The sequence below is a fragment of the Eublepharis macularius genome, chromosome 4 (assembly GCF_028583425.1).
Source record: "Eublepharis macularius isolate TG4126 chromosome 4, MPM_Emac_v1.0, whole genome shotgun sequence".
In the NCBI taxonomy this organism is placed as follows: domain Eukaryota; kingdom Metazoa; phylum Chordata; class Lepidosauria; order Squamata; family Eublepharidae; genus Eublepharis; species Eublepharis macularius.
In genome coordinates this window covers 13,006,580-13,023,914 of record NC_072793.1, presented here as the reverse complement: position 1 = coordinate 13,023,914, position 17,335 = coordinate 13,006,580, and the positions used below count along the sequence as shown (strand labels likewise).

The window sequence follows — 17,335 nt, the reverse complement described above, 5'->3', positions numbered from 1 at the left end:
TAGAATTTAAATACCACCTATGTCTCCCTTTGCATTCAGTTTTCTTTCAGACATTCCAAGATCATATTGTTGCTCTGTACCTTGTCAAATGTTAGATATAGGATGTTCTTCAAGTGAGCTCACATTTTTGCATGCACACACTTGTAATCTTCAGCTAACAGTCCATCTGAGAAATTTTCTCATCAACGTCCATTAAGAACTCCTTGGGGTGAGTTTTCCTGCTGTAGAGTTCATTGTGCTTTTTGGCCATAAGAAGAAGAAGAAGAATGTGCTTTTGAGTAACAATTGGCTCATGGTGCTCTCATCCACAGAACATTCCAGGCAGAGATGAGCAGAGATGGTTTGCCATTACCTTCTTCCACATAGCAACCCCTGTCTTCCTTGGTGGTCTCCCATCCAAGCACTAACCATAGTTGACCTTGTTTAGCTTCCAAGTTCTGATGAGCTCAGACTAAGCTGGGCTATTCAGGTTGACCACAGGTCTCCCAAAAGACAAGTGTGGGAACCTTCCCATCTTTTTCTTGCTAGTAGTCAGAAGTACTGGTGATTGGGAAATTTCTACTTTGCATAGCTTGTATAAGTTGGTAGAAAGGGAACTGATGAAGGATGGGAAGAACCCCCAAGTTGAAATTTTGGTGGCTAGAGAACAGGGACCTGAGTGATGGTGGGAATCCAACCTATATGCCGTGTAGATTAAAAGGAGGGAAATGGAACAATTGTCTATTGCATCATGAAGACTCGTCATTTTTTTCCAATCAGAGGTCTCTTTGAGTTCATTGTCGTGATCACAGTGCAGTCACGCACGGATTCTGCACATGTGCAAAGGCCTGCCATGGAACAAAACTTCTGTAGCTCTGAAGAGAAAGTGAGGTGCTCCCTGACCCAGTTGAACACATCTTTTTTCCTGCCTTTTTTACATACCAAAAAAGGGGGTGGGGGAGTGCCTCTCCTTCAGTTCCCTCTCTGCCACCATGGAGAGCAGAATCTTCTGTTGTAGCTCTTGCAATCACTTAACCTCAGTGAATTTTTTTGTCACTTCTGTTTTTATTCAAGGCCTTTTTATTGTTGTTCTTTGTTCATTCTAAAAAGAGAGAGAGAGAGAGAGAAGCGTGACTTAGGGTCAAACCACACGAGACAAAATACGCTTGTATTACACTCGAATTACACTCTAATACACTTGAATTAACCGTGTAATTCGAGTGTATTTTGTCTCGTGTGGTGAGACGCTTAGCCTGTGTCATTGTTCCAGAATTCTCCTTTGGTATTACTTAAAAAATGCACCCAACGCAGGGTTAAAATGTCCCAAACTGATGACCACAGCTTTGTTTGTTCTGTTTGGGCAAGGAACACAATGTTGGAAAAGTAAAGCTTTTGACAAGGTTCCTCATGATGTTCTGATACGTAAACTGGTGGACTGTTGACTGGACTCTATGATGGTTAGATGGATAGGGAACTGGCTGGATAACCGCACCCAAAGAGTAGTTGTCAATGGCATCACATCCTGTTGGAGGGAGGAGTTACAGGGCTCGGTTCTGGGCCCAGTGCTTTTCAATATTTTATAAAAGGTCTGGACAAGGGTGTGAAGGGATTACTCATTAAACTTGCAGATGACGCCAAACTGGGAAGAGTAGCAAACACCCTTGAAGATAGGGATAGAATTCAACAAGATCTGAACACACTGAAAAAGCGGGCAGATTTGAATAAGATGCGATTTCACTTAGTTAAATGCTGGGTTCTCCACCTGGGTAACAAAAATGCAAAGCATGCATACCGGGTGAAGGATACGGTAGCAGTGTGTGCGAACGAGATCTTGGGATACGGATGGATGGGAAGCTATATATGAGCAGTCAGTGTGATGCAGCAGCAAAAAGGGAAAACACTTAGCATCCAAATCACAGGATGTCATGATCGCACTATATACTGCATTGGTCAGACCCCACCTGGAGAATTGTGTGCAGTTCTGGAGGTCTCACTTCAAAAAACGTGGACAAATTGAATTGGGTGCAGAGGGGAGACACCAGGTTGATCAGGGGCCCGGAGACCAAGCCCTGTGAGGAAAGACTGATGGACTTGGAAATGTTCAGTTTGGAGAAGCAGAGGTTGAGAGGAGACATGGCTGCTCTCTTTTAAGTAGTTAAAAAGCTGTCACTTAGAGGAAGTAAGAGAGCTATTCCTATTGGCAACAAAGGATGGGACTTGAAACCATAAGAGGGAAGGTACCAGCTGGACATTAGGAAAAACTTCTTCATGTTAAAGAGTAATCTAGCAGTGGAATTGGCTGCCTTCGGATATGGGCAGGTTTCCCCTTATTGGAATCTTCACGGAGCAGCTGGACAAATACTTGTCAGGTATGCTTTGGGCTGTTCCTGCATCAGGTAGAGGATTGGACTAGATGGTCTGTAAGGCCCTTTCCAGTTCTATGATTCTGTGTAAAATTTGCCCCTCGTTCACACCAATAGCTCGGCATGATAGAGTGTCAAGGCTGAAAGCCACATAATAGGAAAGGCCCTGTCAGCTCCGACTGACCAAGAGCCCTCTCTGGGCACCTTACCATCCTCTTCAGAGTCTTGGCCATGACCCATATTGGTTCCTGGAGAGTCTCCCTGTGATTCCTCAGTTCCAAGGCCAGTGTCGGGACTGACACTTCCGCTGGCTCCAAGTCAGATTATGCCTCATACCGATTTGGAACCACAGGCCAAAAAGCCAAAGTGCAGAACAAAGCTTACAGAACTGACCTCCATATTCAGAGAAGTGCAAACATAAGACACCCTCTTTGAGATCAACGGGCTCCGTTCCGAGGGTTCCACACACTCCATCTCCATGCTTGAAAACAAAGTCCAGACCCTGATCTCCAGTCTCACTGTCAGGAGGGGAACTTAAAGACCAGCTGAAGTGGTAGCCTGCCAGGAACTTCCAGTACCACAGGCACCTCACCCTTTGTCAACCATTACCCTCGAGGCTGCATTGGAACTGATTGCCTGAACCTGACAGAGGGTATAGATGATCATCCATTTCACATGATGACTCTCCAGCATCTTCAGATGGGTGGCCCGGTCCCCCATTTAATCCATGGATGGAAGATCCATATGGATTCCCATTCCCTTCAGGTCCTTTTTAACAATGTGACATCAATATATAAAAAGGTAAGTGTTCCCATTATGAACAACAACCTTCAGTATCTCCATCAGAACTGGGACAGGATGAATCGGTTCCAGGCTCTTTGAAACCAACAGCAGCACAGCACTTTGCTCCTTTGGTTCCATCAGAGTATTTGGACTTGATGTGGCATCAGAACCATCACCTGCTGACCCCTTTGAGGGTCCACCAGAACAGTCCCCGAGCGAGGATCTTAAACTCTATCAGGAACAACTGATGAAGATGGCTAGATCTCTTGAAACAGAGATTTCTTGCGCTTCACTTAAGTCTAAAGAATGTGTTTAGGGTCATGACCTCAACTTATGTGGGTTCAATGGCTTTCCCAATAATGGACAATTTGCTTGAGGTGAGTATGGAACCATGGATACATCCATTCAATTGTTGTAGAGGCACTCCAAGGGAGGCAGCGTGGACAACACAGCACCTGTGGACAGAGAAAGCAGAAAGCTGTTATGGCAGAAAAATCCTTAGCGATGGCTTTCAAGATATTATGTGTCTATTATGGCCTGGTACCAGCTCTTCTTATGGGAGAAGATCGGACCATATTTGAACCTTCTACCAGATGATAAGCAGAAATTGGTTAAGGTGCTCCATCTACAGGCATCAAAATTGTCAAAGCATCAAATCAACACAATGAAGCATATGACAGACTGTGCAGCAAAGAATATAGTCATCATGACCACAGCAGTACTCTTTTGGAAAATAGCCTTCATAGTTGCAGTCACATCTTCAAGAAGAGTATCAGAATTGGAGGCTCTTAGACATGTCCCACCCTTCCTTAACATTTTCAAATCCAAAGTTGTTTTACACCTTTGTTCCTCATTCCTGCCCAATGTAGTTTCCAAATTTCATTTAGCACAGGACATTTCTCTACCTGTGGTTTTCCCAGATCCCAAAGATGATGGGAAATGTGCATTGCGTTATCTTGATGTCAGGAATACACTACTATTTTACCTAGATAAAACACACCCATTCAGAAAAGGCATCAATTTATTTATTAGCTGTTCTTGATCCAAAAAAGGTAATATTTGGGTTTCCCACTTTGGTATTTCCAAAGTGGGAAAAAGATTTGGAATCAAGTGATTTCCAAAGCGGCAAGCCACTTCAGAAATCACTATTTGGGCTGCTTCAGGTATGATTATGAAAGATTGGACCATTATTTTCAATGGGGACTATGTTCCCGCATTTCCAGTGGCCTGGGGGGGGGGGCATTTTCTTTTCGAATCATACCAAACTGGGTAGGGACCTAACTCTCCTCTAATGACTCCCAAGTTTCAGAACGATTGGACTTCAGGGGGGCATGTTATGCCCCCCTTCTTATATGTTTCTTAATTTACTTCATTTATATACTGCCTTTCTCCACAGTGGAGACCCAAAGCAGTTTACATTATTCTCCTTGCCGCCATATTATCCTCACAACAACCTTAAGAAGTAGGTTAGGCTGAGAGTGACTGGCTAAAAGTCACCCAGTGAGCTTCCACCACAGAGTGGTGATTAAACCTGGGGCTGCTATTGAACAGTACCAAGCAGCCAAGCCTTCCTGAGTTACATGGGTCATGTGGTATCTAGTTGCCTGGTGGTTGCTTCTGGGCGTGGCCCCTGTGAGTCCTCCCTCTGAGGCCAAAACAGCCCTGGAAAGGGCTCTGCCTCTTCCCCCTGCCTTTTCCTGACAGAAACCAAGCCTGGAAATCTGAGAAAACTGTTACGTTGCCTAGTGATAGCCACTGAGGGCATCTGGTTAAAGCTTCAGGTGCCCCTTTTATTATTTGGGGTTTTTTTTTATTCCCCCCTCCATGTCTTCTTTTTAAATTTCAGATTTTTCTGCAAACCTGGGGCATTTTTCAGGTGTATAGGAAGACTCGTCTTGTCCATTCATTGCTCCAATCTCTGGATTTAAGTATCCGCAGATCAGGCAACTGCCATTTTCTTCCTTCTCTAAGGAGAAGTGGAAAGAATGAGAAGAAAATAATGGGTATATAAATCAACAATAGTCAAGTGGAACCCATGTTGCAGGTGGTGGTTAAAGGAGTATTTCAAATCTGAAAAGATTGTTACTGTATTAGAACTTCGTTATGCTGTTGGGGTCACAGCTGGTGAAAGGTTAGACCTGAAGAGAAGATAGGCCAGGGTAGAAACCGTGCTTAAATATATGGAAGGAAATTAAATAATGGAAATGAATGTAAGTTAGTTGGAATGCTTTTCCGTTTTGTGAGGAAAACCTGATGTTAAATATAAGAGAAAATGTTCTAAGTGTAAGAATAACTGGCTGGAAGAAGCGTTTCCAAGTGAGATTAGCATTTTATTCAATAAAAGTTAGATACATTAGTAGGATATGTTATTTTCTTAACATAATGAAGTAAAACAGATGCCTTGAAAGAATATTTTCAGCCCCCCCCCCCCCCCTCAATTGTTGTATGTGCCAGTAAAATGCTTAGAAAATGTTCCAACAGAAAAATATGAATAATTCAGAAATTTTGGAACTAGAGCCCTGGTTTCTGAGTAGACTTGTTCTTTCCATTCCAGGAACATTTATCCTACTTCCACTTTGTTGGACGGATCATGGGGATGGCAGTGTTTCACGGACATTACATTGACGGAGGCTTCACATTGCCCTTTTATAAGCAGTTGTTAGGGAAGCCAATTACGCTGGATGACATGGAATTAGTAGACCCGGATCTTCACAACAGCTTAGTATGGATTCTGTATGTACTGACGCCTTCAAAATAACGATTAAACCATTTGGAATGACCACGTTCCACTTATTTATGTCTAATAGCCTGCCCTGTCAGGTTGTAAACAGTAATTTCTGTGTTGCAGTCATTTCTCTAAAAACAGATAGGCCTGGGAGAAGCACAACTTTTTCCTACTGGTGGTCTTCCAGTGGTCAAAGCATTAGTCCTAATGTGGATGGCTGCTGGCCTTATGAAATATGAGTCATATGGGGGCAACTAGAGAGTGTATTGGCACGTGGCTGAGGAGAAGACAGAAGAGAGATGAGAACAAAAAAAAAGTTTGACTTGTGGTAAGGTAAAGGTAGCCCCCTGTGCAAGCACCGAGTCATTACTGACCCATGGGGGGGACGTCGCACCACAATGTTTTCTTGGCAGGGGTGGTTTGCCATTGCCTTCCCCAGTCATCTACACTTTACCCCCAGGAAACTGGGTACTCATTTTACCGACCTCGGAAGGATGGAAGGCTGAGTCAACCTTGAGCCGGCTACCTGAAGGTTGACTCAGCCTTTCATACTTGTGGTAATTATTCAGAAATCCACCCCCCCCCTTTATGGAAAACCTTTTCTAAAGGGAAAGAATGGTGTGAGCCCTGTGCATGCCTTTCTCATTGCTCTGCAGGCTGTTTGAAAGACTGTGATAATATTTGTGTGCCCAACATAGAAAGCTTGCCAGTATAAGCAAACTTCTTTCTCCCATCACTGTTTAGTAGAATATACTATATTGGCTTAACTATTCCCAAGATACTTAGAGGTAAATTTTGTTTTCTCCACTTCAGGGAGAATGATATTACAGGAGTCTTGGATCATACATTCTGTGTGGAACATAATGCATATGGTGAAATTATACAACATGAACTGAAACCCAATGGGAAAAGTATTTCTGTCACAGAGGAGAACAAAAAAGAATATGTCAGGTATTAAAAACTATAAGTTGCCTTTTTGTTTAAGTTACGATGTGTTGTCTAGAGACTATTATGACTTACTTTCATTAATAGTATGAATTGTGTAGAGAGCTAGTACAGTGAGTGGTTCCCAGGGCTTTTTTTCTGGGAAAAGAGGTGGTAGAACTCAGTGGGTTGCCCTCGGAGAAATTGGTCACATGGCTGGTGGCCCCGCCCCCTGATCTCCAGACAGAGGGGAGTTGAGATTGCCCTCCGCGCCGCCAAGCGGCGCGGAGGGCAATCTCAACTCCCCTCTGTCTGGAGATCAGGGGGCGGGGCCACCAACCATGTGACCATTTTCAAGAGGTTCCGGAACTCCGTTCCACCACGTTCCCCCTGAAAAAAAGCCCTGGTGGTTCCACTGTGTTTCTGATGCAGTTTTCCAAGGATAAAATAAAGAAGGTGTCAACTGTGAAGGTCTTGTAAATGGAACCTTGACTTTATTGCAGGCTTTATGTAAACTGGCGATTTTTACGAGGGATTGAAGCTCAGTTTCTAGCTCTGCAGAAAGGATTTAATGAAGTAATCCCACAACATCTGCTCAAGACGTTTGATGAAAAGGAATTAGAGGTCAGTATGTTAATGACACCTAACGTCATCAAGCATAACAATAAAATAAAACGTTCGTCTTAAATTAGGTAATAAGTGGACAGTTGACCCCACCCCCTGTTTGTAGGGTTGGAGGGTTTGCGTGTGTTGAGACCCAAGGTTAAGCTAAGAAATTACCAAGGCCTTGGAACTCCTCCTGATTATTGTTTTGTGGGTTGTCTTCTATGTACGTCCACACTCAGCAGCTAAGTTTGTTGGTAAAGCTGTCTTGTTAGCTGTTATCTCTTAATATATTTCAAAGAATATATGGCGCATGTGGAGACTATTTTTTTAAACTTTGGTCAACATTTTAGAGTTGTAGTTATTTCAGTCTTTGCTTTTTGCTATTTGATCTGTTTCTTATTCTTGTCCCATTGGGTTGGATCCAAGGAAGTGAAAGCAGGAGCTCTGTTCAGGGAAACAGATCTTGCCTCGGTTTTTCTATAGCCTTGTGTGTATTTACCCACCAAGCTGATCCTGGAGAGTCAGGGGACCCCCAGTAACAGAGTGGGATATGCAATTCAGAGAGCTCTTTCTCAGATGGGAAAACTGTAAGGAATCCCAAGGAAGGGATCTAGAAAGCTGTAAAAGTATGCAATGCATAGAATCTTGAGACATTTCTAGCGCTCGTTGTGAGCCTAATGTGTAGTGTGTGAACTGGACGACAAAAGAAGTCTGTGTAGGCCTTTGGAATCTCGTCTTTTCTGGTGTCTCAGTACATGCATTGCTCCCCATTAGAGATAAATCAAGCCTCTCTTGATGGGATCCCATGCACATTCTTTACCGCTGCTAAAACACATTCCGAGAATTTGATGGAATGGGGGAAAGAATAGATGGCCTCTCTCTTCTAGATAAGAGTTCTAGAATGTAGGATCCCCCTATATTGTTTGCCATGTAGCTTTCAAAATCAGAACTATACAGTGGGAAATAAAACTGCTTTGAAAACTTAAACAGGCTGTGATTTCCTAGTGGCTCTCATTTCTTAGCATTAAATAAATCCTCCCTTCAGTGTTCCACGTCACCCGGAGCCTGCAGAGCTTCCTAGCAGCAATCTTTGTGTTTCTGAATGTTTGCTGCTGATCTTTAATTGTGTGTGTGATTTCTGAGCAGCTCATAATTTGTGGCCTTGGGAAGATAGATGTTAATGACTGGAAGGCCAACACCCGGTTAAAACACTGCACGCCGGACAGCAATATTGTGAAGTGGTTTTGGAAAGCCGTGGAACTATTTGATGAAGAGAGAAGAGCCCGATTGCTGCAGTTCGTGACTGGCTCATCCCGAGTGCCTCTGCAGGGCTTCAAAGCATTGCAAGGTAGCACATGCGTAAAAACAAGCCTATTTGGAGAACTGCTTAAGCCAGGGGTGGGCAAATTGCGGCCCGCGGGCCACATGCGGCCCGCTACAGAGTTTTTTGTGGCCCGCCAAGACAGTAGAAAAGTGTGATAGGGTACATTTGTCTCATTAAACTGATTCTAAAATTAAATGTGCTTGCAGCTATAGATGATATGAAATTAGCACAATAAATAAATTGAATAAAACTACCACTATTTTATTTAATTTATGTTTACTGATTTTTATGATACAATTTATACCTTTTCTGAAATGCAAAGTTAACTAATGAATGCAATCATTTTAAAAGGTGCGGCCCTCCGCTAACCTCCGCTCCCACAAAGTGGCCCCCGAGCCAAAACAATTGCCCACCCCTGGCTTAAGCAATTGCTTGCTTGCTGTGTATTTACTAGTTATACAAAGTCCCTTCACTTTGGTTCGGGTGGGATTATGTGGCTTGGTGTTGGTTCCTTTGTTTCAGCTTGGTTCTAGTGGGATTCCCTTGGTTCAGTTTGGTTCTGCACTATATACACTAGAATTTAATCTAAATGGGGACATGAATGTCATAGACCGATTGGTTCTGTTCTGCCTTGTCTCTGCTTGATGTTGGTTCCCTTTCTTTAGTTTGGCTCTGTTGGGCTTTGTTGGTTCAGCCTGCAGTGGGAGTGGGACTGGCTTTTGGCCATGGGGTGGTTGCCCCTTTGTTTTGAGGTCTCTTTGCCCTAAAAAGCCTTGAAAAGTTTTCCCTCATAGAAAACAACGGAGGATGGCCGGGGGCAGCTTGTTTAGGGCCCATAGAACTGGGTTCAGGAAAATGCTGCATTTTAGCCGATCTGGCTAAGTCCAGCTTTCCTGGAACAAATTAGAGGGTAAATCCAGATAAATCTGGGAATCGCAGCTTCAGCCTCTTGGCTGGCTGTTTCCCCCGGGGCCTCTCTCGTATTTTTTCCAAGAGGAGAGGAGGGAGGGGGAGTGGTGGGAGGCAGGGGGGGGGAGTGAGCGGCCAATCCGTGCAGGAGCACTCCTCGCCTGCTGGCTTCTGTGAGTGACACGGGTTCAGTTGGGCTAAATTGCAGCAGTGTCCCTTACTTCAGTTTGGTTTGGGGGGGATCCCACTCCCTTGGCTCATTTTGGTTCTGTTGGGCTTTCTCTGGGTTGAACTTGCATTTGGGAGTGTGCCTCTGGCCAGTGGCAGAGAGCCAGCCTGGAAAAGTTTCCTCCATAGGAAACAATGAATAGTGACTGTAGGCACCTTTTGCAGGAGTCTGTAGAATTGGACCCTGGGGTCCAGTCTGCCTGAAACTTGGAGGGTCTGTAGAGAACAGTCAGAAGTAGGTTCTCTGAAAATTTGGTACTTTGCTTGAAAAATGGCCTCTCCAGCCCCTCCCCCTCCAATATCCCTGAACCAGATCAGAGAATCTGTCCTGGTTTTTTTGTGGATCCCTGAAAACCAGATTCAGATTTCTAAGGGGTAGGAGTGTACATGTGCGGGGTCTTTAGGAAACTAGGTTCCCTGCAAATTTGGTGGAGTTTGCTTGAAAAATGCCCCCCCCAGCCCTCCAGATAGTTTTCACCATATGGAATAATGACCGAATATATTTGGTATTCTCTAATAAAACACAAATCCAAATAGAGAATCTGACCCAGATTTCAAGAATATCTAGTATTTATGGTTTCCAGATCCAAATTATAGTGATTTTTTTTTCGCTGCACACCCCTAGATGCTGTTGGAAAGAAGGTCCGTCCGTCCCCCCCCCCCCCTCACAATGTCCTGGTGCTTCTTTTCACCTTTCATTTTTTCCCCTAACTTTTCTGTGTTCTTTACAAAACCAGCTTTGCTATAATCTTTCCCAAAAGGTTGGAGTAAAAGAAGGGTGGCTGCCCTGTGGACAGAAAGTCCCTTTCGGGTAGCAGTCTACATCTCTAGCTCTTTCTGTTACAAAGAGGAATGACTCTACAATGAGAAGGGCTAGAACCTTACATTTTTTTAACAGCTGAGAACTAGCATATTGTTGCAATTGATCATTATAATGCTATACCGAGTAGAAACCTCTAATGTCGCTGTGAATTTGTGGCCATTGGATCACTTACTATATTGGAATATATTACTATTTGCATACTTGGTGGTGGGTTGTGTGTGTGCTTACTGGTTTTTAGCATTCATTCTGCTAGTATATCCTACACACCCACAGAAGAATAATTTGCCAAATGGGAGATGTCCAGAAGAAACACTTCTTTGTTATCACACTATATTCTCCTTTCTCTATGGCACTTTTTACTGCTTGCTTCTCTGACCCTCTAGCAGCTAACAGCTTCATTGTATGCTGATTTTTTAGGTGCTGCTGGTCCAAGACTATTTACAATTCACCAGATTGATGCTAGCACAAACAACCTGCCAAAAGCTCACACGTGGTAAGTCAGATGCACTACTGTGTTGCTTCTGTTCTACAGGGAGAATGTGGAATTAGCTTAAATAGAACAGACAGACTTTTACTCAGTTAAAGATGGAAGTTTGCAATTTTAAAAACAATGCATTAGCCTGTTACCAAGCTGGTTGTGTGAGAGAGCTGCATTTTTGCAGTAAAAATAATTTAAAGTTAGTAAAGCTGTATTGGTTGGTTAAGTTGTGCCCATTTTTCTGTTCTGCCCTTCCTGTGGCACTGTGCTATGAAGTTTTCAAAACCTGTTTCCAAAAGAGATGCTTAGAGTCCTCAGTGAGGATCAAGCCGGTGCATCTGTGTGGCCCAGGGCCCTGAACGCTCGTGGTTTCGCTGGTTGTTACTCCCCTCAGAGGCCAGATTTTAACCTGCGATAAAAACTAGGGTTGAACACACCCATTAATCAAAACATTCAGCAATAGCAAATGATTTCCAGTTGCTGTTTATTTTTCTCCCCATCAGATAGCAGTGTAGTCATTTAGTATATTTTTATGGTACTTTTCAGCAGTCATGTATCAACTTCTCAAAAATGCCACTATGTTCTTTAAGTACTTTGTCAAAACTGACGAGAAGATTGTATTGAAAATTATGGAGCTTCAGCTGAAGGAAAATTCCTGCTCCTCTTTGCATGTCCCCTTCTCAGTATCTTTTGGACATTCTGGCTTTGTTAATTAACATGGCTGCCTTAGACTGTTCCAGAGAATTTCCCAGGGATGCTGTCATGAATCAGCAGCCTTGGCTACATGGATAAAGGATTCCAGGTGTTGAGCTGCTGTCTCAGATAACTTAGCGGCGCTGGCTTCACATGCAAGCTGGCAGTGCCTGTGAGGTCAATGCCGTTTGCGAGCTGAAGGTTCACTTTGTCACATTGGAGGGCCTATGGCATTTTCACTGAGTCCACGTTTTACATACGTCTCTCGTACAATGATGTACACTAAGCTCAGTGATGGATGCGAGTGAAATTTTTTTGTCAGTCTTTGCCTGCCTGACTCTGTCCCGCTGCTTACTCAACGATGCCTGTGAATTAAATAAGCAACCAAGGAAAAGCAGCTGAAATGATCATCATGGGTTCCTACATGGAGCTCTGCCATTCCTCCCATGTAAGCATGTTAGAAACAAGCCACTATTATTTTTTACCGGGTTGTTTATTCCAAGATGAATTTAAATCCCTTATTTTTAACCATTGAGTATTTCCCATTTTACTTCCACTTCCATTTGGGAGTTTTAAAAAAGAGAGATGATTTAAGTACAACAACAACAACAATTTAAGTATATGTAACGTTACCAAAAAAAATGTATTGGGATCTAGTACCTGGTTTCTCTTCATTGATTTCTATCAAAAATAGTAAGGTTCTATCCCTGTAACTGCACAAGTTGAAAGTTTTATAAAGTATTAGTTCTCTTTCTTTGCTGCTTTTGGCAATGGATTATATTTGATAGCTGTTGATTTTTGTGGTATTGCGTTTGATGGCTTTATTGCTGTCAAACCACTTTTGAATACTGATATGAAATTCCTAATGTTTCTACCTAGTAGTCTTTTTTTTATCATCATGGTGTAACGGGGTATATCTAGGTTTTGTTGCAGCTGAAAGCTCTTTTTAAACTTTTGTTCTCTTTTCTTGCTTGCAGCTTCAATCGAATAGACATTCCTCCTTATGAAAGCTATGAGAAACTCTATGAAAAGCTGCTAACCGCCATTGAAGAAACATGTGGGTTTGCTGTGGAATGAACGCTTGCAGGCTCACCTGGGACTGTATTTATATTCTCTCAAGCAGACAACACTCCCTTCAACCATGACACAGTAAATGCTTGAAATATAGGAAACTCCCCCTTCCCCCCTTTTCTACTTTTATGACATTAATGAGGGAAAGGACAATTTTTGGAATTCTTCATTCAAGAAAATATCCTATTGTTCCTGTCAAGGAATCATTCAGCTGCTATGAAAAAACTAGTGTCTTGAACATACAGAATGCTGACTTTTCCTTCATTTCAACAGTTAAGCAGTATTCTTCTCTTCAAAAGACGACTACTATTTTTGTAAAAGGTGATCTGATCTATTTGCCTACCTGATTTTTATTCTCACATGTCTAAGATACAGTTGTTGGTACAAGTCATGTTCCAGCCTACTCGAGCAAACATGTGAAACTGAACAGCGCTTATACCTGCTATTTTTTTAAACAAAATATTTTGATGATTCTAATTTTTGCATAAAATTGGCTAAACAAATCATTAATCTTTTAAATTAAGGCCACTTTACATGTAAACTGGGTTTTCTTATAGTGAGTGATTTTTTCTCTGTGTTCAATTTCAATGTGTTTGTGTAAGGATTTTTATATTTCTCAAGCATGAATTACAGGTTTTGGATCCTGTTTTTCTCTTGTCTGATTCTTAAACGTAGTTAACTTGCACTGCATTTGGTACAGTACTTGTGGTAAATGTGGAAACCCCTTTTTTAAAAGCATTCTAAGCATTTAACATTTTTAAATGAGCATTTTTGTAAAAAAAAAATAAAAGTTAATACTTGAGTTTTTTTAGTTTGCTTTCCATTTTAAATGGAACTGCTGCATTTTTAAAAATTCCTAAATGTATGTTGGTGATATCAGCAGCCTTCTGCAGGATCGTCACGTCATCTAAACACCCTGGATGTCATACCAACCAAAGCGTTTGTGTTCAATGCAGCCCAGCTGCATTGTATTTTAGTTGCTAAATAAATTTCATCAGGTTAGCAAGGGTTTGTTTGTTTTTTTAAACTCTGGATTTGTGTTGATTTCAGTTAAGGGTGGAAAGTAATGCAGAAATTTGCAGAAGCTGTGTTTTATCTAAAATGCACAGTGTAATGCTCCAATAAATATTGTTGGCTTGGATATGTCAGAAGCTGGCTTCTTGCTGTGCTGAGGGCAAATACAAAACAGTTATAATACAGAGTCTATTCAGAGCAGATATATCGCACTGTTAATGGAGCTTGTGTGAGGAATTCTACCCCCTTTCAATACAGACTTTTTGCTGAAGGACAATTCATACGAGCAAGCACCCCTTCTTTGTCCTGAAACGAGTGCTGTTGCAGAAGTCAGTGTACTTGTTGAGCAAGGACTAGTTCAACACATGCAAAACTGCTTGTTTTTCTTAATCACAAATGTGTGTAGGTAGACAAAAATGTGAATGGTGCACGCCTGACAGTGATTTCTGCAATAGCCCCTGCACTTGTCACAGGAGCCGTATGCAAGGAGAGCTTGCAGTTGTGAATTAGACCTTCTAGTGTGAACTAGCTCATCTGTGTCAAAAACTAGGGAACTGTCAATACAGCACAGCTCACTTTTCTGCCCTGATGCAAGGGTCAATAAATGTCTCTAGGATACCACAATTATAATTAACCCATTTAAAACCACCACTTTTCCTATGTTGATCAAACATGTTGATCTTGGAGACTTGCAGTTTGCATGGTAACTACTGCTCACGTGGGACGTGGCAAGGATAAATCCTGTTTGCAGCACTGGTTATGAAGTGAATTCTCACCTCCTGTAGTAGGCAAAACCTTACTGGTCTCTGAAGTGATTTTGCTCAGATTAGATTGCTGTAGAAAACCAGATGGTGGTTGTAGATGTTGAGTAGTAGGTTGAGTAGCAGGAATAACTTGTTGCTGTTTCTGACATCTATTTCCCTTGTGCCTGGACTGCAGCAGGGCTGTTACTCTAAATGTCATACTTTGGATTTAGACTTGAGGCACAAACTTTGCCCTTGTGACAGACAGGAGAATGTTCCGCCCTCTTTTCTCCCTGATCAGAGCAGACAGATAGGATTTGAAAGGCAAATTAAACTTTGAAGTGAAGTTAAAAAACAAACCTTGGACGATTTAACTGTTAGCAGCCAACTGACAAGCAGGTCATTTGGGTTTATGAGGAAGAAAGGATAGGCGATATCCTAGGCTAGGCAGGGAGTCTAGGGACTGTACTGATTGGTTCTTACATGCAGGGTTGGGTGCTGTTCCCCAGATAAAAAAAGTGGAAAGTGCCAAGCTGTCTAGTTACTGTTGTGACATTAAAAACTGCTGAAAGAATAAGGATTGTATCTCTCATGCACCTCCCAGCTCTAGGACTGTGTCAGCTAATGGACTGGAGTGGGAAGGAGTCACAAGTAACGCCTACCATCCGTGGCTCCTGTGTTATCCAGATTCCCCCACTGCGTTCTCTGATGGACCCAAGGAAAAGGGGTCTAGGTTTGTGTGTGACGTGCTCTCGAGCATTAAGGAATCCTGTTTGTGTGTCAAAATAAACACACTCAATAAAACAAACCCACTTCACCTCACACACTGAAAGAGAACTATGACCCTGGTACTAAATAAATACAGGGAGGGTGTGGGTGATGAGATGATGCTCAGCTCTCCAGTCAGGGGAACTTGTTAGTGGTAAAGAGGTACAAAAAACCACAGCAAGAGAAGGGCCCAGACCAGGAGTTGTGACAGCCCTGATTAATAGATTGTCTTTTGGGAGAAGCTCTGGCCTTATCTCCAACTGCTTCCGCTGCTTTTTCAGGTCTCAGGAATAGAACTGACTCAGAAAACTGTTATGCACAAACTCTGGGTTGCAAATGAAATCTTCCAATGAACCTTTCAAAAGCTGGCATTCTGTTGTTGTATGTAGAAGGGAGGGGACTTGGTGAACCGGCTGTTGTATAAGCTGGTTCACCAAGCTGGTTCATCAAGCCACTTCATCCGTAGGAAAGCAGATCAGATGTGTTCTTTCTTCTCTGCAGTTTTACACTTTATTCAAGATCAGTAGCCTTGTCCTTACCCATGTAAGGATGCGTCCCTTACGGTCTCCACAGGCTGCCTTGGTTCTTCTTGCAGCAATTGTATTCTCCTAACAAGATGCAGCCTGATACCTTCCAGAACATTAAATTACTGGCAAAAGAACAGGTTTATAACCTCAGTGTTGAATCCATTATAAAGAGAGAGAAGGGCTTGGGAAAATATGATGAATCACATCTAATACCAAAACTTGAGAGTTCTTTCAGTGGTAGCTCCATTACCTTCCCGTTTTAAATAGTTTTGGGTCCAGAAATCTTGTCATCATTACAGGGCTAACTTGGCGAATTCTCAATGTTATAGGCAAAATAAAACCATTTATCCAAATGTCTTTGACCTACACTGAGCAGACTGATGCAAATCGAATGCTCGGTCTTCTGAGTGCCTTTATCTGCATGATCATTAAAAAGCTTTAAATAAAGCACACCATCTGCCAGAAGTTTCTCTGGACTGAAATGTTATTCTGCAGCCATGCCACACCTCCCTCAGACAAGAGCTAAACCCAATTTTTGTGTTGGACCTTGGATTTTCACCTGATATATAAATGTGAATATTTATTTCCAACATGTCCCTCTTCCTATATTGTTCGTTCTTCCATTTTGAATATGCATAAAATGGGCTAACAGAGATGCCCCTCACATTTCCATGTTTCATTATGAATGTTTAATATGGATAGTGACTATTTTGGTAGGGTTTAAATATTACAGTACTCAGTTGCATTTCAGATTTAATTTTTAGGTGTAAAGTTTTGTTAATGGTGCTTTGTACAGTATATTCTGGGGTTTTTTGCACATAGCTTCAGTTTCCCTAAACTGACTTATTTTTTACCAAATTGTGTTGTATCAGAGTCCAGAGCACACAATGTGTTGTTGTTGTTCTACAACACTACATCTGTTAAACTTGATGGTGCTTTTAAACTGGCTGAATTACCAGAAGTAAGAGCTTTGCTTCTATAACATACATCACAATGTAGCATGACTCTATTGCTTCAGACTTTAAATTGTACCATATAATTAACAAGTGCAATTCCATGTACTTAACATTCACTCTTTTTATTAGTAGATTTTTCCAACTCTGCCAAACTCTAAGAGCTTTGTCTATAGCGAAAATTAGCTTATACTTGGTATGATTCCTACCTATTCCACAGACTCACAGGTGGTTTTCATTGCATTTCTATTGTATTTATTGCAGAATATTTTTAGCATTGATATTCATTGTATTTTCACCCAAGCTGTTACATGAGCTTTTATACATCTGTATAAAATGTTTTTCTAAAGGTATGTACCCATGCAGAAATTGAGCAATAAAATTGTATGCTGTTTGCACTGTCACAGCATCAATGGTTTTAAAA

At 42.0% G+C, this 17,335-nt stretch overlaps 1 protein-coding gene across 1 annotated transcript in view; it reads left to right on the top strand.

Annotated features, from left to right (window-relative positions):
- Window positions 1-17,335, top strand: part of SMURF2 (SMAD specific E3 ubiquitin protein ligase 2) — a 138,261-nt gene extending 120,926 nt beyond the window's left edge. The window contains exons 14-19 of the mRNA XM_054976042.1: window positions 5,680-5,858; window positions 6,664-6,801; window positions 7,278-7,398; window positions 8,527-8,728; window positions 11,082-11,157; window positions 12,813-17,335. Coding sequence (XP_054832017.1) covers window positions 5,680-5,858; window positions 6,664-6,801; window positions 7,278-7,398; window positions 8,527-8,728; window positions 11,082-11,157; window positions 12,813-12,912 — 816 coding nt within the window. The 3' untranslated portion in view covers window positions 12,913-17,335. The remainder of the gene's footprint in view (window positions 1-5,679; window positions 5,859-6,663; window positions 6,802-7,277; window positions 7,399-8,526; window positions 8,729-11,081; window positions 11,158-12,812) is intronic.